The sequence below is a fragment of the Rhinolophus hipposideros genome (assembly GCF_964194185.1).
Source record: "Rhinolophus hipposideros genome assembly, chromosome: 8".
In the NCBI taxonomy this organism is placed as follows: Eukaryota; Metazoa; Chordata; class Mammalia; order Chiroptera; family Rhinolophidae; genus Rhinolophus; species Rhinolophus hipposideros.
Genome location: NC_138054.1, coordinates 87356396 through 87384057, shown reverse-complemented (window position 1 = coordinate 87384057; position 27662 = coordinate 87356396). Strand labels below are relative to the sequence as shown.

General features: G+C 41.9%; 1 protein-coding gene across 8 annotated transcripts in view; it reads left to right on the top strand.

Moving 5' to 3' along the window:
- The window catches only part of VPS13D (vacuolar protein sorting 13 homolog D), a 229268-nt gene that overhangs the window by 11528 nt on the left and 190078 nt on the right, over window positions 1-27662 (top strand). For 7 of the 8 annotated variants that reach the window (XM_081057697.1, XM_081057696.1, XM_081057695.1 and 4 more), the window contains exons 5-20: window positions 38-118; window positions 2989-3105; window positions 5661-5765; window positions 6984-7154; window positions 7578-7678; window positions 8487-8655; window positions 10561-10662; window positions 10832-11033; window positions 11804-11983; window positions 14241-14371; window positions 15274-15349; window positions 15777-15947; window positions 17198-17328; window positions 18563-18695; window positions 20589-22802; window positions 23909-24060. In XM_081057697.1, the coding sequence (XP_080913823.1) occupies window positions 38-118; window positions 2989-3105; window positions 5661-5765; window positions 6984-7154; window positions 7578-7678; window positions 8487-8655; window positions 10561-10662; window positions 10832-11033; window positions 11804-11983; window positions 14241-14371; window positions 15274-15349; window positions 15777-15947; window positions 17198-17328; window positions 18563-18695; window positions 20589-22802; window positions 23909-24060 (4236 nt within the window). Of the gene's footprint in view, window positions 1-37; window positions 119-2988; window positions 3106-5660; window positions 5766-6983; window positions 7155-7577; window positions 7679-8486; window positions 8656-10560; window positions 10663-10831; window positions 11034-11803; window positions 11984-14240; window positions 14372-15273; window positions 15350-15776; window positions 15948-17197; window positions 17329-18562; window positions 18696-20588; window positions 22803-23908; window positions 24061-27662 lie in introns of those variants that run through there. The other variant, XM_081057699.1, reaches the window with a different exon arrangement.

Sequence of the window (27662 nt, the reverse complement as noted above, 5' to 3'; positions counted from 1 at the left end):
CATTGGATTCTGCTAACACTGGTTCTTTCCTTTGTAGAATGAACGCCAGCAGAAGGGGGAATCCTACTGGTATTCAGTCACTGCCTCCGTAGTTACGAGAATTGTGGAGAATATTGAAGTAAGTCCTGTTAACTTTTATAAAGTGTGAACATGAAAGGGATTTCTTTCTCAGGTTTAAATGTATTTCACGCCTCAGTTGCTTGTTTCTCGTGGGTCTCACTAATACAGGGTGTACTCTGTAAAGACAGGGCCGACTGCTCAGGTGTGCCCTTTTCTAGGTGGTGCCAAAGGGAAAACCTGAAAAGCAGGTCCCCAGTCTAGACTCTGGGTACACAGGTTTTTCTTGCTTCAGTTAGTGTTGGTAGGAGTTTTCGTTTCGCTTACATTTCGTTTCACTTTCTTTCTGAATGTTGGAATCCCTCTTGCTAAAAGATTTAGCTCCTAAGAAGCCAGGTTGCTTAAGCCTTATGACTGTATTATTTTCAGGCAAATCACTTAACCGCTTTACAGTTTCTGAGAGAAATGAGAGAGGTTGGATACAAGGTGTCTAGTTGATTACATAGTGAATTGTGAACAGCTCACTAAGATATTTAATCTCTCACTGATGTATCTGGTGGCAGTTTGATGAGTTACAGCATTAGGGCTGTTGGCCACATTTTATGCCTTAATTACAATTTTGTCCTCAAAAACTGGATCAGAGTCCACGCTAATTTTCCTGAATGTCATGAGTTAGCCGGTAATTATTAGCTCCAGGGTTTTCTTGTAATGCCAAGGTGACACTGGTCAAATATGTTCAAGGTATACTGCTTCTCCCTAAAATAGAGTCTAAGATTGTTAGTTCATAATTTTGATGAAAAGATTGGTACATTTGAAGGGACTGCCTTGAATTCTGTTTCAGGCAGTTGTTTTTTTTTTTTAGCTGTCATTGGTCTTTAAAAATTTTTAATAAATTTCACTTTCATTTTACTTTTTAATAGCTTTATTGAGATTTAGTTCATATATCACAAAGTTCACACTTTTAAAGTGTACAATCTAATATATTTAGCATGTGTACAAAATTGTGCATTGATCACCACTGTCTAGTTCTAGAATATTCTCATCATCCCCAAAAGAAGCCCTATACCCAATTAGTAGTCACTCTCAATTCTCACTCTTCCTCCAGCCCCTGCAACCCCTAATCTACTTTCTCTATGAATTTGCATATTCTGGACATTTCATATAAATGGAATCATACACTATGTGGCCTTTTGTGTCTGCCTTCCATGTAGTGTAATGCTTTGAAGGTTCATCCATATTATTGCAGGTATTAGTACTTTATTTCTTTCTATGACTGGATAATATATTTCATTTTATGGATCATCAAAGATAAACAAAGTGGCAACAGTAACTGCTGACACCGGAGAAAGAGCAGAACTCCATTCTGAATTGCACAGAGGTGACTGACTGGGCCTTTTAAAGGGAGAGTGAGGGTGTGTGTGTGGGGGGCTCACGTGAAAAATTACAAAGGGTTGATCTATGGAAATGTGATTAGGCAGGCTGTGTCTGCTAGCAAGGCTTCTGTCCTCAGAGACTGGGAGACAGAGGCTTTGTGCTTCCTGAAGATTACATTCCAAAGGAATGCCTTTCAGAATTTTAGCATGTCTGTCTACCTACCTTCCTTCCTGCCTCCCTCCCTACCTCAAAGGGACAGAAAAAGGATTCACAGTTGTAAGCCCCTAATGGTTAATGCTGTCAGAAGGGGAGGTCAGGGGCTTGATTCTCAGATGTTGGCTAGAACCAGCAGCCCTGAGCATTTCCAGACAGTAAGAAAGGAATGCAGCTTTAGGCTGCTGGGAGCCATAGCAAAGTTTGGTCAGGTCTCTCAGTGCAGGGGTTTGAACAGAGTGTTCCTGCTGAGAGTTCCTGCCGAGAGTTTTTGCAGTTTTTGGGATAGGCCATATTTTGTTTATCCAGTCATCAGTTGATGGACATTTGGGTTGTTGCCACTGTTTGGCTCTTAAGAATAATGCTGCTATAAACATTTGTGTATAGGGTTTTGTGTGAACATGTTTTCAGTTCTCTTGAGTATATACCTAGGAGTAGAATTATTGAGTCATATGGAAACTATTTAATTTTTTGAGGAAATACTAAACTGTTTTCCAAAGAGGCTGTACTATTTTACAGTTTCACCAGTAATGTATGAGCATTTCATTTTCTCCACATTCTTATCCACACTTGTTACCGTGTTTGATTATAGTCAGAGTAGTGGGTATGAAGTGCTATCTCACTGTAGTTTTGATTTGCATTTTCTTAGCAGCTCATTTGAACATTGTTTCATGGGCTTATTGGCCATTTGTAGATCTTTTGTGGAGAAAAGTCCAGATCCTTTGTCCATTTAAAACATTTGCTTATTTGTGTGTATGTTTTTTTAAATTGTTGAGTTGTAAGAGTTTGTTATATATCCTGGATTTTCGTCCCTTATCAGATATATGATTTGCAAATATTTTCTCCTATTCTATGGGTTATTTTTTAATTTTCTGTTGCCTATTGTTTAATTCACTGACGCAGAGTGCCTTCTGGGTAGCCTGCCTACAGGGCAAGGGGAAATAAGTAAATAAGTACCAAGTGTGTATGTGCTGTAGGGGTTCCTGTATCCAGGGGACACGGAGGTGAGATTCGGATATTGTATAAAATGGAGAGCTGGTTATCTAGGTACCATGGTATTACTTTCTTTTAGTGTCTCGTCAAGGTGTCTTGTGAGGTGATTTAATGAAAGTGTTGTCGCTCTCTTCTTGGGATCCCACTGGTCACAGTGAAATGTTGTTTATGTCCAGTTTGTGACTATCATTCCCTGAGGAACTGGAAGAGCATTGGACGTGTGTCTGATGTGTGTGTATGAAACGCCGCCTGTAATTTACATGTGGCCCAGGGCAGTCGGACTCCCGCTGTAGTAAGTGGTCCGCCTGCAGCAGCTGTCTAACGCGCTCTTCTTTTTTCTCCCTTTCGCAGTTAAAAATTCAAGATGTCCACTTGCGCTTCGAAGATGGTATTACCAATCCTTCCCATCCTTTTGCGTTTGGCATCTGCATTAAGAACGTGTCCATGCAAAATGCTGTGAATGAGCCTGTGAGTATGAACTATGACTAAACCAGGGCAGAATAGTTCTCAGGAATTTGGGGCTCTGCCTTTTGTCGTTCTGCCTTACGTAAATGAGATCGCATTCTTTCCACCGCGTTCTTTCACTGGCATGTGTGTCTCTGGTCTGTATGCCACAAATCTAATTTGCTGAAAAAGGAAACAGTTAATTTTCTCCCACCTCTCATTACTTTACTCATCAGTTAATTTTCTCCCACCTCTCGTTACTTTACTCATCCATTAAATGCTGGTGCAGCCCCTTTCATTTTATACATGAAGAAATAGAGGTGGCTTTTTTCTCAAACTATGTAACTGTGTGAACTCATTCTGTTTCATAGTTTCAGCTACCACTTGGGGATATTTACGGATGGTTCCATTTGAATTCTGTTCTCCACCTCCCTTCCGACTTTGAATATTCATGGTCTTTAATTACCTATGTGACAACTCTAGGGCATGTTAGGTTTGTCATAACCAAAATGAATATATTCCATCTGCCCAATTTGCTCCCTTGAAACTTTTGCCCTTTTGTCTCTGATACTTACTGAGTGTTCAAACAAACAAATGAAAACTAACATCTTAGGAGGCCTCTTACGTGTGAGGCACTGTTCTTAGTGCTTTGAGTGATTTACCTCATTGGATTCTTGTAACTTTTCATACCAATGTTATCTTCCTATTTCAGCTGAGGACACTGAGGTGCAGAGATGGGAAGTGAATGGTGGAACCCGTTCCCCAACCCAGGTGGACCAGCGTAGGCCAGGGCTTGGCAAACTGTGGCCTGTGGGCCAAATTGGCCCCCTGCCCGTTTTTGTAAATAAAGACTTACAGGATCACGGCCATGCCCATTGTTTATGTATCGTCTGAGGCTGCTTTCGTGCTGTAGTGGCCGCCCATTGAGTAGTTAAAACAGAGACTGTATGGTCCACAAAACCTTAATGTTTACTGTCTGGCCCTTTCCAGAAAACATTTGCCATTCCTGCTCCAGAGCATGTGTTCTTAGCCATCACACTAATCTCTTATTCCTGAACTCTCATATCCGTTTGGTCACAACATCCTGCCAATGTGTCCTGAAAAATGTTTCAGATGTGGCTCAACTCTTATCTTCACTGCAACTGTGAGTTCAGGATCCTGCGAACTTCGCCTGGGTGATAAAATACCCTGTTCTGTGTCCTCCGTGGTCCCATCCCAGGCTCTTGATTCATTCTATACCGTCGCTTCCCACCCTTTTCCACAGAAAAGGGTGGGAAGCGTCGGTATAGAATGTGTGCTTTCTACATGGCAGCACACGTAGAAAAGGTAGTATTTGTAGCAGACACCGGAGCAAGTGGACATGGTTGCTTGGGGGCTGGAGGTGGTTAGCTCAGAGTAACCGCGTGTTTCTAAAAAGTAACTTGATCTATAAACGTGCTCATTATCTTGACACACTCATGATTCCTTTTCTTTGGCACACCAGTGGGGGGAGCTCTTCTTTGCACTGTTGCCAGAGTTCTATTTCTAAAACCCATACCTGACCCCAGTGAGTACCTATATCAAAACCCTCGGAGGTTCCATGTTACTTAAACTATGAATTCCAAACTCCTTGGTTTGCCATAAACTTCCTTTCCTAGTGTATCAGTGTCCTTGGGCTGCCATAATGAATTATCACAAACGAGATGGCTTAAAACAACAGAAATTCATTCTCTCTGGCTCTGAAGGGGAGAAGTCCAAACTCAAGGTGTGGGCAGAGTCGGTTCCTTCTGGAGGCTCTGAGGGAAGAACTGTCCCGTGCGTTCTCCTGGCTTCTCGTGTAGCCTTGGCATTCCTTGGCCAGAAGATGCATCACTCCGGTCTCTGCCTCTGTCTTTACGTGGCCTCCCCTGTGTGTCTGGTTTTTCCTTCTTTTCGGTCATTAGGTTAGGGCACACCCTAATCCAGCATGACTTCATTTTAGTTTGATTACATCTGCAATGACCCTATTTCCAAATAAGTTCCCATTCACAGATTTTGAGAGGACATGAATTTTTTGAGGGGGGGGGCACTTCAACCTAGTACACCTAGTAATATTTCAAGCTACTTTTCTTAAGACTTAACTAACTCCTCACTCCAAATATGTGTTCATACACATGTACCAGTACTTCCCCCCATACCACGTGGACGGTGCTCCAGTTACACAGACGTAGTCACCGTTTTCTGAGGATAGCAGGCCTTTTGTATCGGCGACCCTCCTCTTTGAAATGTGTCCCAATCCTTCCCTCTTACTCTGTCCTAGGCCTGAAACTTACGCATCTTTTGATACACATTCACACAGTGACATTTTCTCTTTGTTTGTCATGGTATCTTCTATATTCTTCCTCTGATTTCCTCTGCTTAATTACACTTGTTCGCATGTTTGTATCCTCAGTTGGCTAGATTTTGAACTCTGGAAGAGCAAAACCACATTTTAAATTAGTTTTGTATCCCCAGCACCTTGCAAAGTGTCTGATGCATGATTCTTCACAAATGGTTTGTTGAGTGAATGAATAAATTTGTGAATAAAGAGTCATTTTGTTTTCTTCCCTGTCTTACCTCAGGTACAGAAATTAATGCGGAAAAAGCAATTAGATGTGGCAGAGTTTAGCATCTATTGGGATGTCAATTGCACTTTATTGGGGGATTTGCCTCAGGTGGAGTTACAGGTATGATGCTGGCAGAGGGCTTTATTGCAACATTGCACTGAAGGAACGTGATGTAGGACCCCATTCCCCTCCCCTGTCCTCCATAGTCTCTCACTCAAGTGTGTTGCTGGAGGTACTCACTATGTATGTAACTGAACAATCTGTGGTGTTTTGTGTATGTTTACATTTACATTGTATTATAGATTTTTTATTTTTTCCACTTAAACCTATGTTTTCAAGATTAATCAGTGTTGCTTCCACTTAAACCTATGTTTTCAAGATTAATCAGTGTATACTTTTAGTTCATTGCTTCTGATTACTGCATAGTATTCCATTGTAAGCATCCAATATATAGTTACTCATTCTTTTTTTTTAAATTTATTGGGGTGACAATTGTTAGTAAAATTACATAGATTTCAGGTGTACAATTCTGTATTACATCGTCTATAAATCCCATTGTGTGTTCACCACCCAGAGTCAGTTCTCCTTCCATCACCATATATTTGATCCCCCTTACGCGTTCTTTTAGCCACTGTGTACTGGGCATTCAGGTTGTAACTCAACCTCATTGTAACTCATTGGATATAAAGTATTGTGAAGGATTTAAAAAAAAAATCTCAGTTTAATCTTTTTGTAAAGAAATTGTAGATGGTTTAAGTGAAATAGAGAAAAAAGGACTCATTCCCTCTCCCCCCGCTAAAATTATTTTTGGCTTGCTTGCTATCGTACGAAATGGTTTTCTTTTGCTATTAGTAATTTGATTAAATAACTACTGTACCTCCAAACAGTAGAACAGTGTGCAACTGTGTACAATAAAGCAAAGATCTTTATGACGAATTTATAATGGTCTCTGAGATAGAGTATTATGTTTAAAAAACCAAGGCAAAACAGCATATATGCCATTTGTGTAAGAATGGCTAAAAAACCAGAAAACTAGAGTGTTCTGCGTACGTACACATACTTCTGGTGGCTTCCATAAGATCCTGATTATTGGTTGCCTCTGGGGATGAAACTACTGAGGTGGCAGGAGGACAGGAGATACTGCACATATTTTTACCTTTAAATTTTAAACCATGTGACTGTATGACCTAATAAGAAATATAAATAAAACGTTAAAAATGCTAGATAGATTCAATACCCAGTTTTATCTTATTTTGGGATTCTGATGTAATATACCTACCAACGTGTAACTTGATCCTAAAAACATGCTCTAATGACAGACGTTTTTGTGACACTCAGGAGGCCATGGGTAAGAGCATGGAGAGTCGCGATCATCACTATATCCTGGAGCCTGTGTGCGCGTCTGCTCTGTTGAAGAGAAACTGCTCCAAAGAGCCCCTGAGGTCTCGGCACACTCCCCGTATTGAATGTGATATCCATCTGGAGACCATTCCCTTGAAACTCTCTCAGGTACCCTCTTCCTTCTCTTTGTTTCTGCTCTCGCTACTGAACTTGTAACTGCTGTGAGGGAAGCGGGTTGATGGAAGGGTCCGACAGGACCCCAGTGGGAGAGAAGGTGCATGGAGACCAAAGTTGGGGTAGGTGCAAACCACTGTTTGTTGTACAGTTGGATTGGGTTGATGTTAGGTTAGTTTTGAATTAATGTTCTCCAGTGCTGAGCAAAGAGTACAAAAGGCATAATAAATATCACTACTTACCTGTCAGTGTCCAGAAAGAAATGCCACCTGATGCTATAATTTGGTCTTTTAGTTTGCACTGGATTTCAATTCAGTGGGTTGACTGATACGAATCGTTCTTGTTAGATATGTGTCGTAACTGTGTAAAAGAAACAAATCGGTGCTAACCTAGTGTGTCTTACTCTCCAATGCAAAGCTGCAGTACCGACAAATCATGGAATTCCTCAGGGAGCTGGAACGAAAAGAGAGACAGGTGAAGTTCCGAAGATGGAAACCCAAAGTAGCCGTGTCTGAGAAGTAAGAGCTTGTCAATTGTTGCGTACGACATGCATTCTGTAGCAGGGGTCGGCTTTTTTTGTACGTAGATCAGAAATATACCTCACTGTCCTTTACATATGGTTGGAAATAAAAGTACTGTTGATTTTTCTGGCCTTTAACATGCCATTCCTGTTGTTTATTGCTGTTGATAGTCTTATTGTCTGTTGGTTTGGTATTTCAGGTTTAGTCTTCGATCGAGCGTAGTGCAATTAAAAAGACCCTCTCAGTCTTGTTTAGCAAGTAGACTGGTGTTGCTCTGGTGGGATCTGCTTAAACACTTGGCAGCATTCTTTGAACCTACTTCTCTATGTCTTTCCCCCCAGGTTATTTATAGATGGATAAGGTCAACACTTATATAGTACATTTTATAACTTCTGTATCAAAAATAAATCTTTTCATGTTGTAGTGTTAAACTTGACCGGTCCTATACAAGTATTCAAACTTTATTTTAGGTCCTGTGTATTTCCGTGTCTTTTCTGAAGTATTCCATTTAAAATCTATATTAGTCAAATCCTTGGTAATTATCTTAATGATAGTGTTTATGTTAAACTCACAATTGAGTAATATGTTATTATTGATATAAATTGAGGATCTGTTTTGTCAGTAGATTTACTTTCCCCACATGTTGAGTTTAGCTTGGTATCAAAATGAGTTTGAGTCACAAACTGATGGCTGACAAGAGAAAAGTTATCTCTGAAGAGGAGTGGTGTTACGTGGATTGCCCTGGGTTGATGGCGTTTTAGTTGCTCTTATTATAAGGAGTAATGACATTGTTATGACGTTTCAGCTGCCGGGAATGGTGGTATTTTGCCCTGAATGCTAACCTGCATGAGATCAGACAGCAGAGGAAGTGCTGCACCTGGGGCTTCTTGTTGCGCCGTGCCCGCGATGCTGTGTCTTACACTGACAAATACTTCAGCAAATTGAAAGGAGGCTTGCTGTCTGCAGATGACAAGGTGAGGGTACTGTGAGAGAATAAGAATGTTGTTCTCTCAAAGGCTGAAGAAAGTGGAACCTGTGGAGAAATCAAGTCCCTTGCTGAGGGTCATAATGTCACAGCGTAGCGTTGGTCTTCCTAGGGTAAGAATTTTCTGGAAGGCCACAGCCTCATGTTGGCCAGAAGCATTCTCCACCTGCTGCTGCTTGAGGAGAGCCGGGCCATGGGGTGGGAGGAGGAAAAGGTGGCCGTGGTCCTGCCCCATCTTTGTGCCCAGGCCCCTTCCCCCCCAGCTCTCTTTGCAGAGCTCAGAGAGGCTTTTCATTTAGTCACTGATGTCTCTTCAAAGCCCTATCCTAGTCATTATTCTTTCCCTCTAAGTCTAATCTCTGTGGGCTTTGGCCTCCATTTTCCCTAAACCCAATTGATTTGATTGACCTTGGGGATTTTTGGAGGGGGCTAGGCAGACCGGATGAAGGCAAGCTCTTGTTCTAGTTAATTGTAGGGCTAGAGACTCTTAGAACCCCCTGCTGGAGTGCTGGTGTGGACCCCAGCCCTGCTTCAGTCTGTGTCTATCTCCTGCAGGAGGCGGGTGGGGATTGCTTTGCTCCTGCATTTGTTTCGGTTTTGTGAGCATCAATTCTTGCAAAGCAATTCAGACTGTTTCCAGTATTTCGGCCCAGGTACTGTCTCTTACGTAAACCCTTCCAAAAAAAGAAATACTACTTTCCTTTTAGCAGCTGTGTTAGCTCAGGCTGCTATAACAAAATGCTATCCACTAGGTAGCTTTAAAAAAAACCCCAGCCATTTATTTTTCACAGTTCTGGAGTCTGGGACGTCCAAGATCAAGGTGGCAGCTTGGCTGGGTTCTGGTGAGAGCTCTCTTCCTGGCTGCCTTCTCACTGTGTGCTCACTGGCCTTCCCTTGGTGGAGGGAGATCTCGGATTTTCCTCTCTCAGAAGGGCACTCATCCCATCATGAAGGCCCCACTCTTACAACCTCATCTAAACGTAATTACCTCCCAAAGGTCCCATCTCTAAATCCCATCACACTGGGGTTAAAGTTGCAGCAAGTGAATTTGGGGTGGGGGCACAAGCATTCAGCCCAGAAAGCACCCCACTGTGGTAACACGGCAGTGTGAATCCCTGGGCACTCTCACCCTTTCTGCCAGCACCCTGAAGCATGACCCACTCACCTTGTTCATGCTTTTTTCACCAGTGTTAGGTGTGCTTACTGACATGGGAACCTTATGAAAAGGATGCACTAAACCAGACATTTTGTTTTGGATGGTTTTCTTAAAGACACAGGCAAAGATGTGAAGGGAGGAAAAAAATGTAAATTATGATGGAGGTGCGCAAGTAACACATATAATCTCCTTTTCTTAATGTCAGGGCCTAAGAAACAGTTTCGGATAGCTGATTCTACTGTCCTTTGTATCTTGGCATGTAGGTGGCTGCCATTGTTCTTCCCTAACTAGCATGCACCGAAACAGCCACTTCCTTGCTAATGTCCCATGTGAAACGAAGGAGCTGGAGGCCCCCACACTTTGTTTCCTCATCTGACTGGGAGACTGAGAGCTAGTCACCGCCTCTGATGAGCTGAGGTCATGGTGTGGAAGTCCTCCGTAAATTGGCAGGGCTGTGCCACGTGTAGGCCATGGCAACACATACACTTCAGCTCCCCTGTCTGGCTAAGTGTTGTTTTTTGCTTCCTCTGGACTTACGTTGCAGAGACCAGGTAGACATGGGGGTGGTGTGGGAGAGCTGTAGAAACCAGAAACATAGCGAACATGGACCTAGCAATCTCTCATTGTTTCTGGGCCAGATCGGTGCCTTCACAGTATGCGTAGTGATTTGGGAGTGTCCAGTGTTTCTGGAGCTTTAATACCTGTTTGGTGGGCTGGTTGTCGTTTTCACCCAAACAGGAAGAAATGTGTCGGATTGAAGAGGAGCAGAGCTTTGAGGAATTGAAGATTTTACGTGAACTGGTTCATGAACGATTTCACAAACAGGACGAACTGGCCGAGGTGAGAAATCCTCCGTGAGAAGAGGTGTGTTCAGACCCAGCACACTTAGCAAAGAGCTTCAGTTCTGATGTGCGTATGCTTCTGCGGGGACAGAGCCCTCAGCGGCATACCACAGCTCCTTTCTTCCTGGCTTTCGGTACTCATATTTGCTCGTTGTTGATTGACGCAGAGCCTACGAGAGCCTCAATTTGATTCTCCAGGAGACTCTCCTGGAGACCCAGAAACGGGCGGAGGCAGCGGGATGCTGCAGTACCTTCAGTCCTGGTTTCCTGGCTGGGGGGGCTGGTCTGGGCAGCAGACCCCCGAAGGGAGACCCGTCGAGGGCCTGTCAGCAGAGCAGCACGAGCAGTGGATGCCTGAAGAGATCCTGGGTAAGGTGGGAGTGGGCCTTCACTTTATCCCCCTGGGCTGCAGTGAAGGGAGACGCTTGACTCATAACAGTTCTGTTATTTGTGAAACGGCCCATGGTAATTTTCAAAAAAAAAAAAAAAAAGAAAAGTGACATTTGTAAAACAGTTTGTCTCATGTTCCCAGAGCTAGAGAGAGGATGTTTTGAGAGAGACTTCATTTGCAACTCTCTTACTAAATTTGAATATTGGTACAGTTTCAGGTCAATCTGAGTGACGGTGATTGTAAATTACTAAATTTGAGCAAGTTCAGAAGCTTTAACCTCTGCCGCTTGAATACCAGTCCAGCACCACTCTTTAGACCCGCCCTGTCCAGTATGGTATTGGTAGTCACAAATGGCTGTTTCAATTTGAGTTCATTAAAGTTAAAGAAAAGAAAAACTCACTTCTTCAGTTGCCCCAGCCACGTGAGCCACATGTGCCAGCAGTGCCCAAAGCCACTCTTGGTTAGTGACCACTGTCTTGGGCAGTGCAGCTGCAGACATCTCACTGTATCGGGCAGCTCTGCCTTATGCTGTCCTTCATCATGAATCTTAACGTCCTCCTGGTTTGGTAATAACCTGATAAGAGCCCTTATAAAACAGTCGGGTTGTTTTACATTAGTGAGTAAAACAGTCCAAGTTCTTTTCTGAAAAAGGGGGAAATAGTTCAACAATGTCACCATGACTGTGATTAGCATCCCTGCCTGCTTGTGCTTTTCAAAGTGTCCCATGGCTTTTCTTCCTCCCATTCAGGCACTGAGGAGTTTTTTGACCCCACTGCGGATGCCTCTTGCATGAACACGTATACAAAACGAGATCACATCTTTGCCAAACTGAACTTACAGTTGCAGCGAGGTACCGTGACTCTGTTACACCAGAAGCCAGGAACGCCTCAAACTGACGAAAGCGCGTTCATGCAGCTCGAGTTTTCAGGTACTGCCCACTGAGAACCACCTGGTGATGGTGCTCGCTCTAGGTGCCAGTGTCCACTCGAATCACGTTATTTGAGGTCGTTCTAGACAGTTGCCGTGAACACTAAAATTGTGACTACTGAATCATTGCCCCTAGGGGAGATATAGGGTTAGGTGCCTGGGAGCCTCTGGTTATAACATTCATCAGCCAATCCATGCATAACCTTGTTTTATGTGTGGTTGCATTAAAGACACCTGATTCAGTATATACTGTTGATTTCTAATATCGAACATATAGCTGACAGCATGACCCTGTTTCTCCGAAAATAAGACCTAGCTGGACAGTCAGCTCTAATGTGTCTTTTGGAGTAAAAGTTAATATAAGGGGGCTGGTGGCTCAGGCGGTTGGAGCTCTGTGCTCCTAACTCCGAAGGCTGCCCGTTCGATTCCCACATGGGCCAGTGGGCTCTCAATCACAAGGTTTCCACTTCAATTCTTCGAGTCCCACAAGGGATGGTGGGCTCCGTCCCCTTCAACTAAGATTGAATATGGCACCTTGAGCTGAGCAGCCGCTGAGTTCCCGAATGGCTGTTGGTTGGAGCGCGTCCTCTCAACCACAAGGTTGCCAGTTTGATTCCTCGACTCCCGCAAGGGATGGTGGGCAGTGCCCCCTGCAACTAAAGATTGAACACGGCACCTTGAGCTGAGCTGCCGCTGAGCTCCTGGATGGCTCAGTTGGTTGGAGCACGTCCTCTCAACCACAAAGTTGCCGGTTCAACTCCCGCAAGGGATGGTGGGCAGCGCCCCCTGCAACTAGCAATGGCAATGGCAACTGGACTTGGAGCTGAGCTGCGCCCTCCACAACTGAGACTGAAAGGACAACAACTTGAAGCTGAACAGCACCCTCCACAACTAAGATTGATAGGACGACAACTTGACTTGGAGAAATGTCCTGGAAGTACACACTGTTCCCCAATAAAGTCCTGTTCCCCTTCCCTAATAAAAATCTTAAAAAAAGCAAAAGTTAATATAAGACCTGGTATTATATTATATTATGTTATATTAATCATATCGTATTATATGTTATATAAGACCCAGTCTTATAGTAAAATAAGACTGGGTCTTGTATTAATTTTTGCTCCACAAGATGCATTAGAGCTGATTGTCCGGCTAGGTCTTATTTTTGGGGAAACACTGTATAACTCACGTCTGAGCAAAGCTTGTCTGATACATATATTTTTCTCTGTAAGGCACACCACAGTTTTTTATGCGTAGGAATGTGAGCCAGTACTCCAGCCTGATACTCTGGCCATTTTGAATAATGAAATCCCCAACTAAAAGCACAAAAATGCAAAAAACCTGGCATGAAATAGCCGTGGAAAGGGCACTGTGTACAATATGAGAGCTGAAACAAGAAGGCAGAGTGTTCCTTTGTTCAGCCTCCGATAGGAATGTGCACGTCAGGTGACTCTGACTTTTGGCTGCCCTGCCCATATCCTCGACAGTACCGCGAGTATTGATTTTGGGGCTGCAGATTCAGGGAATAGTTAAATTCACAAATAGGAATCTGCCGGTAATGAGGACTGACTGTATTTGACTTCTTTTTGTGACTTTGAATTAAAGGTGTATAAATAAATAAATAAATACCGGCTGTGGGTTTTCACATCTCCCAAATATGTTTACTTCAGTCCATAAAGTAGCCACATGTCTGAGGTTTCTCAGTATAGCTTAAAGGCAAATGACCAGAAAAATGCCAGTTTGTTTGACCTTGTAATCTTGAGAGCTGCGGTATTGTAAACTTAGTGTGTTAGCAGATTGCTTGAACTTAATTGTAAAGTGCTCTGTTTAAAATTTATTCTGTTAGGAAGTGTCTAATATTCCTCATATACATAATATATATACATATATATATATATACACACATATATATATATATACACACACATACATATATAAGTAGGTTTATCTACATAGACAGATATATACTTTGTTTCCCCGAAACTAAGACCGGGTCTTATATTAAGGTTTGCTCCAAAAGACGCATTAGGGCTTATGCTCAGGGGACGTCATCCTGAAAAATCATGCTAGGGCTTATTTTCCGGTTAGGTCTTATTTGCGGGGAAACACGGTAGATAGGAATTTTTTGGTTCTAACTTCAAGGAAAAATTGTGCCTGCTATCAAACAGTCCTCTGTCAAATAGTATACTTACTTCTCTTAGAACACTTTAGGCTGTCTCGGCATACTATCAATATCAATTCTTACATTTATTGTTTTGTAGATGTGAAACTTCTAGCAGAATCTCTTCCTCGAAGAAATTCCTCCTTGCTGTTAGTCCGGTTGGGTGGACTGTTCCTTCGAGACCTGGCCACAGAAGGGACTACGTTTCCTCTTCTGGTCTTCCCTAACCCAGTACGTACAGCAGTGGCTGTTGACCCATGTCGGGTGTTGTGAGCTCTGGTCTGTTTTAGGCACGCAGTAAGTCGTGTTAGCTGGATGCACTTTGACATTTCATCATCTTGAGACAGATGGGCCGAGTAAAAACAAACTGGACTTAGATAAGTGTTTTGGATTCGTGAGAGAGCAAATGTTGGCGGGATTCATGGCAGTGCCTTCTTCCTCTCCTGTGTTGTAGCCACCATGGACTAGTTTGCTCTGATTTGGAAGGAAATGCCATAAGCACCACTGTTTTCTGCATTTCAAGGTCAATGTTTGGAATTCCTCTGTCATTTCAGTCATTTTCATGCGTTCTGACCCTTAGTCTCTCGATAGAAGCTCTCATCTCTCCAGAGTTCCAAAAGAGAACCACATCAAATTATATATATGCTAATTTTTATATAGAATATTCTTTCTTAATTTGAAGATCTTTGATCTTATCAAATTGGCAAATATATGGTCAGAATAATTGAATATTTAGCCACTTACTCTGCCCATAATTTTTTTTTTTGGGGGGTGTGAATTATGGAGAGGGTAGAAGTGCTGAGTGAAAGTTTGAAAAAGTGTACACGTTTAATATTCATTTAGTAATCATTCATTAAGTGCTGAATGCAAAGTAGCACACTGTCGGTACAAAGGAAGAGACGTGGCTTTACTGGGTTGGGAAAAGACACAAACTGGAGGGATCAGGCTGCAAGACCGCAGAGAGGTGATCTCTAATGAGTACTGATTTGATTGTGCTGAGTGAGAGTGATGCCACAGGGTAAAACAGGAGTGTGTGTGTGTGTGTGTGTGTGTGTGTGTGTGTGTGAGTGCGCGCGCGCGGTGACTCATCCCCTCTCCCCCTGACGTTTATGCGTTTTGTGTGTGTTTAATAGCAAAAAGAAGTTGCCCGAGTCTCACAGTCCTTTGGTCTCCAAACACCATCTGCAGACAGAAGTGATCGTTACCCTGGTAATTTGTCCTGTGTTCTTAAAATGAATCCTGAAAAATACGATGATTACAGATCAGTAGTCTTGATCAGCAGTAAAGAGGCGGTGTGTCCTGTTCTGTGCCCAGCGGTTGGCTGTGTGGATCCATGTTTGACTTGGAGGCAGCCTGGAGCTTGGTGCTAACCCGTGTGTAACCGGGGCAACCTCGCAGGGCATCTGGATTCTTGGTTTCCCTCATGGGAGCAAATACAACAACTGGTCTTGAGGATGCCTGTTGCAATTAAGGGCCAATCCTTGTTGGGTTCTCTATTTTATAAAATGTGCATAAATGTGAACTAATTGGGAAATGAGGAAATGTCTTTTCTCCAGAATTCTTCCCGGGTCTATTAAGAATTAGGAGATTGTTCTTTTGTTGTGTTCCATTTTCTTTCTCTGGTTCGTTCCCTTAGCTGCGGACCCAGATGACCCAGTTTTTGAAATGCTGTACGAGAGAAATCCAGTGCACAGCCATTTCGAGAGGCGGCTGAATGTCAACACGAGGCCCTTGAACATCATATATAATCCCCAGGCTATTAAAAAAGTAGCAGACTTTTTCTACAAGGGAAAGGTTCATACCTCAGGTTAACTTTTTTGTTTGTTTGATATTGTTTCTTTCTCAAGACATCTTTCCTGTCATTTCTGGTGCTCTGGAGAAGGGTTATTACATATTCAGGTGACTTGGTAGTAGTAAGAGAGGCCTGCAGAGTGAGTGAATAGGGTTGTCCCTCGTTATTGAATCAAAGTAGCTGGCCCCAGGAAAGTCACTTTTCCAAGAGCAATCAGTATCCTTAAATATTTTCTCCTTTGCCTCCATTTAGCAAACATTTTTTAATACTTCCTATTCCATGAGGATGGTGGTTTCCTTGGCTCACTAGTGAATTTAGGAGGCATGTCCAAGAATTTCCTTGTAGACGACACGGGATCAGTGGTCTGTTTTACTTGCTTGGTGTAGCATTAAACCCTGCAGAGTTCATCACTGCCCTCTCCCATGTTGTCATTGATTTATTTATGCCTCCCTTTGTTCCCCAAGAATGTTTGAAACAGTAGATGCAGAAGAACAATTGTTGACAGGGAAATTGATAAAACAACATTACTTTGCTAAATGTATCCCTTCCCTCCCTCTTTATAGTAATGAAGCTGTTTTAGTGTCGGGTCCATTGTTTTGAGTCTTTTCATGTAAACGGTAGTCATAAATGTCTTGACTTCATTGCTCCATCACTGATAGAATTTAGAAGGCTTTTCCTTCTAAATTCCATTTTCTCTTTCAGTGCAGTATCTTGCTTTTAAGGATTTTGAAATACAGTGGTTTGGAATCTTTCAGACAATGGGTTGAGAAATTCTACTGTGTTTCCCCGAAAATAAGGCCTAGCCGGACAATCAGGTCTAGTGTGTCTTTTTGAGCTAAAATTAATATAAGACCTGGTCTTATAAGACCAGGTATAATATGATATAGTATTATAGAGGATGGGATAGGATAGGATAACACAACATAACACAACACAACACAACAATATTACGTAAGACCCGGTCTTACAGTAAAATAAGACGCATTAGAGCTGATTGTCCGGCTAGGTCTTAATTTAGGGAAACACCGTAGTAACTTTGGTTCCCTTCCCTCACGTTCTGCCTTTCTCCCCACGACTGTCCCTCACCCAGTTTTGCTGCTTTCCTGTTACCCTGTGTAGTGCCAGGTCAGGCTGGAGTGAGGAACTGTTGTTGTTCAGACTGTTGTTGAGCTTTGGTGGAAATTTTCGTTGCGAACAGATGTTGCAGTTTTTCCTTCCACCCAGCCATTTGAAAGTGTTGACTCTTGTATTTCCAATCTTGGCAGGTTTTGGTTATCAGTCTGAGCTTGAGTTGCGAGTGGCTGAAGCTGCCCGAAGACAGTATAACAGACTGAAGATGCAGACCAAGGCAGAAATCCGACAAACTCTTGATCGTTTGCTGGTGGGCGACTTCATTGTAAGCGCGCATATGTGAGCTCCCCTGGGGGGCAGCGCAAGGGGCAGGCGCTCTGTCTGTCACATTCTTTGCCTGCTGTAGATATGCTTATATCTGTTATATCGATTAGATTAAAACTGACATTTTCGTCGGCTAGCAAAAAATATGTCCTTGACAGTCAGGGTTTAATGAGGAAAAGACCCCCTCCCCCCCAAAGAAAACAAATGACTGATTAGATCATGTTCCTCCCTTGTACCAAATTTGGTACAAATGTGATCTTTTACAACTGCTCGTATTTATTCCATGTTCTGGACCTGATATTTTGTAAATAAGAGCACCCCCTTTTCACTTACTGTTATCAAAGGGAAGACAACTAGATGGACGCCCAGGTTTTCACTCCAGGGTATGATGGTCCCTTTGTGATGCGGAGTGACCAGCCGACGCAAGGATGCCATAAACAGGGAGAGCCAAGAAACATCTTAACCGTCCAGCAAAACTTGGTTTCTGACAGTGGCATGGAGGTGCCCTGCTGAGGTGCCACCGATGGGGCAGTTAGAGTGTGGCTTCCTTGGGGCTGTGTCGGCCAGTCGGGAGTGCAGGGATGGCAGGCATGTTCTAAGTGAAATGTGCGGGCGTGTGTAGTGGGGGAGGGAGCATTACTCCTGTGGTTTGGTTTCATATGTGAATTTCAACACAAATTACAATTAGTATCCTCTTATCTTAGACAAAGAGGTCTCCTTTTGTTAACATGCAAATTAGCTTTCACTGCGTACCTTGAGATTAATCTTAGTTGCAGGGAAGAACAGGTAACAAATTCATGAATTGTTGTATTTTTAATATTTCAAATATCAAAGCTCATGTTTCTCACTAAGATATTTTGGCATGGAAGTCCATGGTTACCAGTGTCCATGAAGGAAAAAAAATAGCTTGAATTTCTTTTATTCGAGTTCCATCATTTCTGCAATACTTTAAGGTGTTAAGTTCTGTAAATTTAGAAACAAGATATTTCTTAAACCATGGCTCATCAAAGAGCAGACAAACCTCCAAACCAGTAATTTACTAACTTTCCCCCCACATCAGACTTTTCCTGTGCTAATAATGTTTTAAATCCTCAAGCATTTGACTATTTTTGTTTTACACTTTCGCTCTCTTACCATAGACCATTAAGTCATGCTGTGACACTAGGTGTAGCTTTCAGAAAGGCATGAGGCAATTGCAGTTATTTGATTAATTGTAGTTTATTTTATTCCTATAGGAGGAGAGTAAGCGGTGGAGTGTGCGACTAGATATTTCTGCCCCTCAAGTGATATTTCCTGATGATTTCAAATTCAAGAATCCCGTGTTAGTTGTTGTGGATCTAGGAAGAATGCTGCTGACAAATACCCAAGGTATAGCGTGAAGTCATGGAAACACATCTTGGTAGATTGATCTGTCCTTCTTTGCTTAGCCAAGTAAAGCTTAAGAAAAGATTTAATGCTTTTAAACTCCAAAGTTCACTGGCTGCTTTTGTAATAATAGCTTTACTGATAGACTTTTTAAAATGTACAATTCTGTTGTTTTTGCATGTTGATAGAATTGTGCAATTGTCACTGTTATCCAATTCCAGTTCAATATCCATGGAAAGTTCAATATCCATGAACTTTCGTCATCCCCAGAAGAAATTCTAAACCCATTAGCAGTCACTCTCCATTACCCACTCTCCCAGCCCCTGCCACCCACTAATCTTCCTGTCTCTATGGATTTACCTATTCTGAACATTTCATAACAATGGAATCATATAATATGTGCCCTTTTGTGTCCGGCTTCTTTCACTTAGCGTAATGTTTTCAGGGTTTATCCATGTTGTATCGTGTATCAGTATTTCATTCCTGTTTCTAGCTGAATAATATCCCATTGTACGGATAGACCACCTTTTACTTATCCATTCATCAGTTGATGCACATTTGTGTTGTTTCCACTATCTAGCTATTAAGAATTATGCTGCTGTGAACATTCACGTATAAGCTTTTGTATAGTAGACATGTATTTTTAGCTTCTTGGGTATACTTCAGGGTGGAATCTTTGGGTCATATACTGACTTTATGGTTAACATTTGAGGAACTGGCAGATAGTTTTCCAAAAATGGATATATCTTATTAGCAATATATGAGGGTTCCAATTTCTCTACATTTTCGCCAACAAGTGTTGCCTTTCTTTTAAATTATAGCCATTTTTATGGGTGTGAAGTAGTATCTCATTGTGTTTTTTGTCTGTCTTATGTGACATTTCATATTTTAATAAACATTTCTCAGTACTTAATTTCAGGAATAGAGGTTTGATCTATTTAGGGATATTACAGAGACTCCTGTATAAAAAGAGACGCCTGGAAGGTAGTTTTATTACTATTATTAGAGCCAAAAAGAAAGTCATTGTTTACCTTAAGTTGGTAGGGAAGAAAGAGAGGATTCATGGGGTTAGAGAGATTGAGGAAGTTTATCAAATAATCTCAACTTTATTTCACTTCACTGGAAAAACCCAAAAGAGGAGAAGAGGATAGAGGATTTGACCAGGAGTGGGAAAGTTTGGTGCTAAAGGGACTGTTAAAAGGGAATGAGATCTGGAGAAAAGGATCACACAGCTCCAGAAAGCACGTGCTTAAATTTATAAAATATACACATGGAATAGAAACATAGGTGACCAAAGCCAGTGGTGTGTTTTTGTAGTTGTCTCAGCCCTGCTCAGCTGTAAAGCAGGGGGGCGGCTAAGAGCATGAACTTGGCTAGAACATGACGTACTGAGCAGTTACTGCCTGCCCGGCACTAATCTAGCACTTGGGATATGGTGTTGAGTAAGACAGAGGAGACTTCTGCTCTGGTGGAACATTCTAGTTGGGGGAACAAAATGAACACATAGACAAATACGGGAAAACGTAAACAAGTAATTATGGAGAGTGATGAGAGAAAGGTTGATGACAGCAGCTCGTGGCAGTGCAGCTCCGATTGGGGGAAGCAGGTTTGGGCAACAGGTTGTTCGTTTTTGTACCCGGACATGTGTTCCTATGTCAGCAGGTCTCCATCTTTTCTCATGTTCGTGGACTTTCTCTTTGCGTTTTGATTGCAAAATTAATAGCTAAGTTCACACTGAATAAATGGTAAATACAGAATATCATGCTTAGAGTTTTCATCCATTTATTTTCTCAAATTGGAGTTGGTTGATTCTCTACTTTTCTTAATTAGTGCATTAAAGGAAAGAGGCAGGCAAGAGCAGACATAGACTTTGAATCTTCTTTTTTTTGCCTGCAGATGACTCCAAGAGGAAAAGTGGGGATGGCTCCACATCTGAAGACAATCAGTTTAGTGATGATGAGTATAAGACCCCTCTAGCCACACCGCCCAACACCCCGCCCCCCGAGACAAGCAGCAGTAACGGGGAGAAAACCCCTTCATTTTCTGGAGTTGAGTTCAGTGAAGAGCAGCTTCAAGCACATTTGTTGAGCACAAAGATGTATGAGAGGTACTCCCTGTCTTTTATGGACCTCCAGATCATGGTTGGACGCGTGAAGGACAATTGGAAGCATGTCCAGGATATTGATGTGGGGCCAACCCACGTGGTCGAGAAATTCAACGTTCACCTACAGTTAGAACGTCGATTGATTTATACTTCAGACCCCAAGTACCCTGGAGCTGTGCTCTCAGGCAACCTGCCAGACTTGAAAATCCACATCAATGAAGATAAAATATGTGCCCTAAAAAATTGCTTTGCCCTCCTCACCACCCCAGAAATGAAGACTTCCGACACTCAGATTAGAGAGAAGATTTTCCCCGAAGGTGGTCAGCGGGGAAGTTTGCAAGACTCCGTCATGAACTTAACCCAGAGCATCGTGATGTTGGAGCAGCATACGCGGGAGGTTCTGGTGGAGTCACAGCTCCTCCTGGCTGAGTTTCAAGTGAACTGTATGCAACTTGGAGTGGAGAGCAATGGCCGGTACATTTCTGTGCTCAAGGTATTTGGTACCAATGCTCACTTTGTGAAGAGGCCTTATGATGCTGAAGTCTCCCTAACTGTCCATGGTTTACTCCTGGTGGACACCATGCAGACATATGGTGCTGATTTTGACCTTTTGATGGCTTCACATAAGAACTTGAGCTTCGATATCCCAACAGGAAGCCTCCGGGATAGCAGGGCACAGTCTCCTGTCTCTGGATCCGGTGCGGTGCACTTCACTCCTGCAGCCACGCCGAACGACCGATCAGCTGCTAGCGTCTCCCTGGACAGAGTTCTCACCAAAGAACAAGAGTCCCTCATTAAATTGGAATATCAGTTTGTGAGTTCGGAGTGCCCGTCGATGAATTTGGATAGCTCTCTCCAGGTGATTTCATTGCAGGTGAATAATTTGGATATTATCCTAAATCCAGAGACAATCGTGGAGCTGATTGGTTTTCTTCAAAAATCCTTTCCCAAGGAAAAAGATGATGTGAGTCCTCAGCCTTTAATGACTGATTTTGAAAGAAGCTTTTGGGAAGAAGGAACTTATCAATCTACATATGAACAAAACACTGAGGTTGCAGTAGAAATCCACAGACTTAACTTACTGCTCCTTCGGACAGTGGGAATGGCAAATGGAGAGAAATATGGCAGGAAAATTGCAACTGCAAGTATAGGTGGCACCAAAGTTAACGTCTCAATGGGCAGCACATTTGATGTGAATGGTTCTCTTGGCTGTTTGCAGCTTATGGATTTGACACAAGATAATGTTAAGAACCAGTATGTTGTCAGCATTGGGAATTCCATAGGCTATGAAAATATCATCAGCGATATTGGCTACTTTGAATCTGTATTTGTCAGAATGGAAGATGCAGCCCTCACCGAAGCTTTGAGTTTCACATTTGTTGAGAAGTCTAAACAGGAATGTTTTCTCAACCTCAAGATGGCTTCCTTGCATTATAACCACTCTGCTAAATTTTTGAAGGAGTTGACAATGTCCATGGATGAACTGGAAGAAAATTTTCGAAGTATGCTGAAAAGCGCAGCCACCAAAGTGACCACAGTCCTAGCTACCAAGACAGCTGAGTACAGTGAGATGGTATCACTCTTTGAAACTCCAAGGAAGACACGGGAAGCCTTTATCTTAGAAGAAAATGAAATATATGGGCTTGGCCAAGCTCCCTCTCATTCCGACACCGTAAAGCTAATCTTGAATATCAACATTGAATCACCAGTTGTTTCTATCCCTCGGAAGCCTGGGAGCCCTGAGTTGCTGGTAGGACACTTGGGACAGATATTCATCCAGAATTTTGTGGCAGGAGATGATCAGTCCAGAAGTGACCGTCTGCAGGTGGAAATCAAAGACATTAAATTATATTCTTTGGATTGTACCCAGTTGGCAGGCAGAGAGGGTCCTGGGCCTGACATAAGTCGGGCGTCTTGCCCTCCTTCTGGGTCTGCCAGCGTGAATAGTCAGGAGGAAGCTCACTTCACCCGACATGATTTCTTTGAATCTTTGCATAGAGGTCAAGGTGAGGAGCATCAATCACGTCTCATTTTGTTTCAAATTCCAAACCCAGCTCTTGTGTAGTTTGCTTAAAACAACGGCAAAAACCTTTTCTTTTAGAATTATCCCCAGTAATATTTAAGACATCATAATGGAATTTTAATAGATGGTTTCACATTAGGTTGGTATGTTTTTAACTTTTCTCATTGATTGCCATATTTGGAAATTTCTTTTTAAGTGTCCCTCTTTGAAATTGGGTGAGTGCTCATGCATAGGGATTTTTCAGTGAGTGGATTCTGTTAAAGAGTATTACTTGATTTGGTTAAATACATCTGATTTTTCGATTCCTAAGCTGTAGATCATTTCTGGTTAAATATTGTAGTCCAGACAGCTGGCGGGATTGACATCAATGCAACATGAAGTTTAGTCAGTGGATGTTATGTTCTCCTTTTAATATTCTGCCACCTTTTATAATGGGTTGGTACAGGGCTCTAGGAATAATGTACCTGTCTTTGGGTTCTTGATCTGATATGTTAAAACCTGACAGTTCACTCTGTTCTGTCTTGGCATCCTCAGAAATCAAGACTGCCCTGGAGCAGGGCTTTATTTATTGGCTAAGAAATGAATAGCTTTGAGAACTTCTCCTCTAGCTTCTCAAATGTTAATTTGCTGACTCATTTACATACTTACCAAGTGATTGCTTTCTCTGCTTGGGATAAAAGTCGTTCACTTAGAACCTTATATTGTCCTTGATTCTGATTTAGGCCCGTTGAGAGGAATCACTCTGTATCTGAAAGCTGGGTAAGGATGAGCAATTTGATTTGGAAAACGCCAGCTTGGGAGACTAAGAGAAACTTAATATAGACCCTGGCCTGGATTAATGTTTTCCATATCATACTTTGAAGCCACGTCAGGAAAATATTGTTTCTTTTTGTGTATATATTCATCTTGTGCCTCTGCTCACTATGAGTTTTGGTCTTGGGATAGTCATCAAAGTTTGTACTCAATCGTGGACCTCGTGGTCTAAGAGTAGTAACTCATGGGCTCTATGTTACATAACCTGCATGTAACCAGCAATTGTGCAGTAAATGTTGGTGTGTTCAGAATGTCCTTTCCCCTCTCTCACGCCAGCCTTTCACATCCTGAACAACACCACCATTCAGTTTAAACTGGAGAAGATCCCTATAGAGAGAGAATCTGAGCTGACTTTCTCCCTTAGTCCAGATGATCTGGGAACTTCTAGCATCATGAAGATCGAAGGCAAATTTGTCAATCCAGTTCAGGTAAGCACCTTACTGATTTTCATGTCAAGACAGTTGAAGTCACATATTTATTTTATATTTATGTTAGATGCATTTGTATTTTGTTATGTATGTAAACTGTTCAAAGAGATATCATTAATGCGTGTTACTAATGATAACTTGTTCCATGGAGTAAACATGTCCTTTTATCGTGTCCTTTTATCAACTGGGGAATCAGTCTTGTTAGCCTTCTTCAGTGGAGGAGGGGTGAGTTACACAGAGGAAGAGGGCAGACCCTTAATTCCATTGCCATTCGGAAACGAGGAAAATTACTGCTTAAGTAGTCAGCATCTCTTTCCCAGGAGGATATAATTCTTGTCACACTTTGACAAACTTGGCCCGTCCTATAAAACAATCTGATTATCTGAGCTGTTGACAGATTCTTTCAAAGGAAAATTAGTCTTGCTGTCTTTGAAATGAAATTGGCCAGAATAGGAATTAGTGTGTGTGTGTGTGTGTGTGTGTGTGTGTGTGCACGTGCATGTGTGTGCGTGTGCATACACGTCATCCCTCTTCCTTTAAAAGTGTCGTTTTTCTTTCACAGGGACGAGGGCAAAGAGCATAACATAAAACAGCAAGGCCAGACAGGATCTTAGGACAGTGGACTGTTGGGCAGTAATTGGTCACTAGTCTGTCTGGCAGCTGCTCTGGGGTAATATAGGAGTGCTCTTAACAGAACTGTGTACCTTTTGACATCAGTGGTTCCTGGATATGGGTCTCTAGGTGAGAGAACTTTCCCCAAAGCTTTCCCAAGAATTTTTCATCTTCAATGTAGCACATAATGTGAATTCTGTTGGATTCCACTGACATAGTCTTATGGTTGACTTAATATTGTTTTTGATTAAAAAATTACTTAAAATAATTAAAAAGAATTCTTTAAGTTATTAATCGTTGATATTTAATAATTAATAATTTAATTTAGTAACTTAAATAATTTAAAGTATTTTATTGTGAAAAAACTTTAAACATACACAAAAGTGGTGGAACAGTCTAATGAACTTTATATATCGATCAGTCAGATTTTTTTTTCCCATTACTCAGATTTTAAGGCAAACCCCAGGCTTCATGCCATTTTTACCACACTCAAATACTGCTATTCTCATGCTTTACAAAATTAACGAGGATTCCTTGGTGTCATCTAAATTTTAATCCATTTTCTGATTTCAGAAACATTTTTTATTGTTTCAAAAATGTCTTCTAATTTTTTCATGTGTTTAATAACTTTATTTTTCAATTATGGTTGACATATAGTACATTAGTTCCAAGTATACAACATAGTGATTAGACATTTATATAACTTATGAGGTAATCCCCCTGATAAATCTAGTACCCACCTGATAACATACATAGTTATTACAATATTTTTGACTATATATTCCTTATACTGTACTTTATATCCCCATGACTATTTTGTAACTACCAATTTATACTTCTTAATCCCTTTCCCTTTTCCTCTCATCTCCCCAATCCCTCTCCCATCTGGCAACCCTCAAAATGTTCTCTGTATCTTTGAGTTTGTTTCTGTGGTTTTTTGTTTGTTTGTTTATTTTGTTCTTTAGATTCTACATGTAAGTGAAATCATATGGCATTGTCTTTGTCTGACTTACTCTACTCATCATTATACCCTCTAGGTCCATCCACGTTGTTGTAGATGGCAAGATTTCATTCTTTTTTATGGTTGAGTAGTGTTCCGTTGTATATATGTAGCACCTCTTCTTTATCCATTCATCCATAGATGGAAACCCAAGTTTCTTCCATATCCTGGCTATTGTAAACAATGCTGCAATGAGCATAGGGATACACATGTCCCTTCGTAGTAGTGTTTTGGGTTTCTTTGGATAAATTCCCAGAAGTGGGATTACTGGGTCCTTCTTTGTTCTTGTTATAGCCTTTGTTTTAAAGGCATTTTTGTCTGGTATAAGTATGGCTACCTCAATTTTTTATTTTCCGTTTCCATTTTCATGAAATATCTTTTTGTATTCCGTTACTTTCAGTCTGTGGATGTCGTTTGATCTGAAGCGAGTGTTTTGTAAGCAGCGTATATAAGGGTCTTGATTTCTTATCCATTCAGACACCCTATATCTTTTGGACATTTTAACCCATTTACATTTAAAGTAATTATTGCTAGATATGTAGTTACTGCCATTTTATTATTCATATTTTTGATCTTTTTTTTCTCTTCTTCTTGAAGTTCCTTTAACCTTTGTTGTAATACTGGTTTGGTGGTGATAAATGCTTAGCTTTTTCTTGTTTGGGAAGCTATTTATTTTTCATTTCTAAACAATAGTTTTGCTGGGTAGAGTAATCTTGCTGTAGATACCTGTTTGGGTTCATCCTGTGTGGGACTCTGTGCTTCCTGGGCTTGTATATATATATTTTTTTGCCAGATAGGGAAGTTTTCCATCATTATTTTTTAAAACACATTTTCAATTCCTTACTTTCTTCTCCTTCTGGTACCCCTGTAACGTGAATGTTGGTACGCTTGGTATTGTCCCGGAGGCCCCTTAAACTCTCCTCACTTTTTTGAATTCTTTTTTCTTTTTGCTCTGCTGATCGGGTTTTTGCTGCTACCTTATCTTCTAAATTGCTTATTCTATCCTCTGCTTTATCTAATCTACTGTTGATTCCCTCTAATGTACTTTTTATTTCAGTTACTGTATTCTTCATTTCTTACTGGTTCTTTTTTATGTTTTCTATCTCCATTTCTGTGTTTCCTACCTCTTGTAGTTCTCACTGAGATAATGAGCATCCTTATAACCAGTGTTTTGAAACTCTGCACCTGGTAGATTACTTGTCTCCATTTTGTTTACTTCTTTTTTGGAGCTTTGTTCTGTTCTTTCATTTGGGACATGTTTCTTTGTCTCTCCATTTGGCTGCCTCCCTGTGTTTCTTTCTATGTATTAGGTAGGGCTGCTATGACTCCCAGTCTTATTGAGTGGCCTTATGTATTAGGTGTCCTGGGGCGTCCAGTGGTGCATTCTCCCTGGTCACCAGAGCTGGGTGCTCCAGCTGTGTGTGGGTTGTGTGTGCCCTCCTATTGTACTTGAGTCTTGGTTGCTGTTGGCATGTCAGTGGTTGAGATTGACCCTCCTCAGGCTGATGTGTTGTGAGGACTAGCCGTGACTACATGGCTAGTGGAAGAGCTGTTGTGCAGGGCTGACCCACAGAGCAGGCTTCACTTTAGTGCGGCTCTGGTGCCTGCCCAGTCTGCCCTTTGGGTGTGTCATCCATTGAGGCAGCTGGGTGGTGCTCTGGCTTTGAATTGGCCGCCAGGCATGCTGACCACCATGACCTGTTGGTTGGGGCCCCACCATGGCCCAAGTGTAGCATGTGCCCTGCCTGGGGCTACCTGGAATGAGCCATAAAGCAATCTGCAGATGGCTGCCAGCAGCGCTGTGCTTGGAGGTACCTGGGAGAGGCTAAGCTGTGAACCAAGGCCAGCTGCCACTAGTGTTGGGCTTGGGGCTACTCAGCAAGAGATACAGGGCATGCAGAGGGCAGATGCTTGCCTGGTTTATGTGAACCTTTGAGAGATTTTAGAAAAATACACGGCATGAGCCAAGAGAAGCCATTTGTATGGAAAA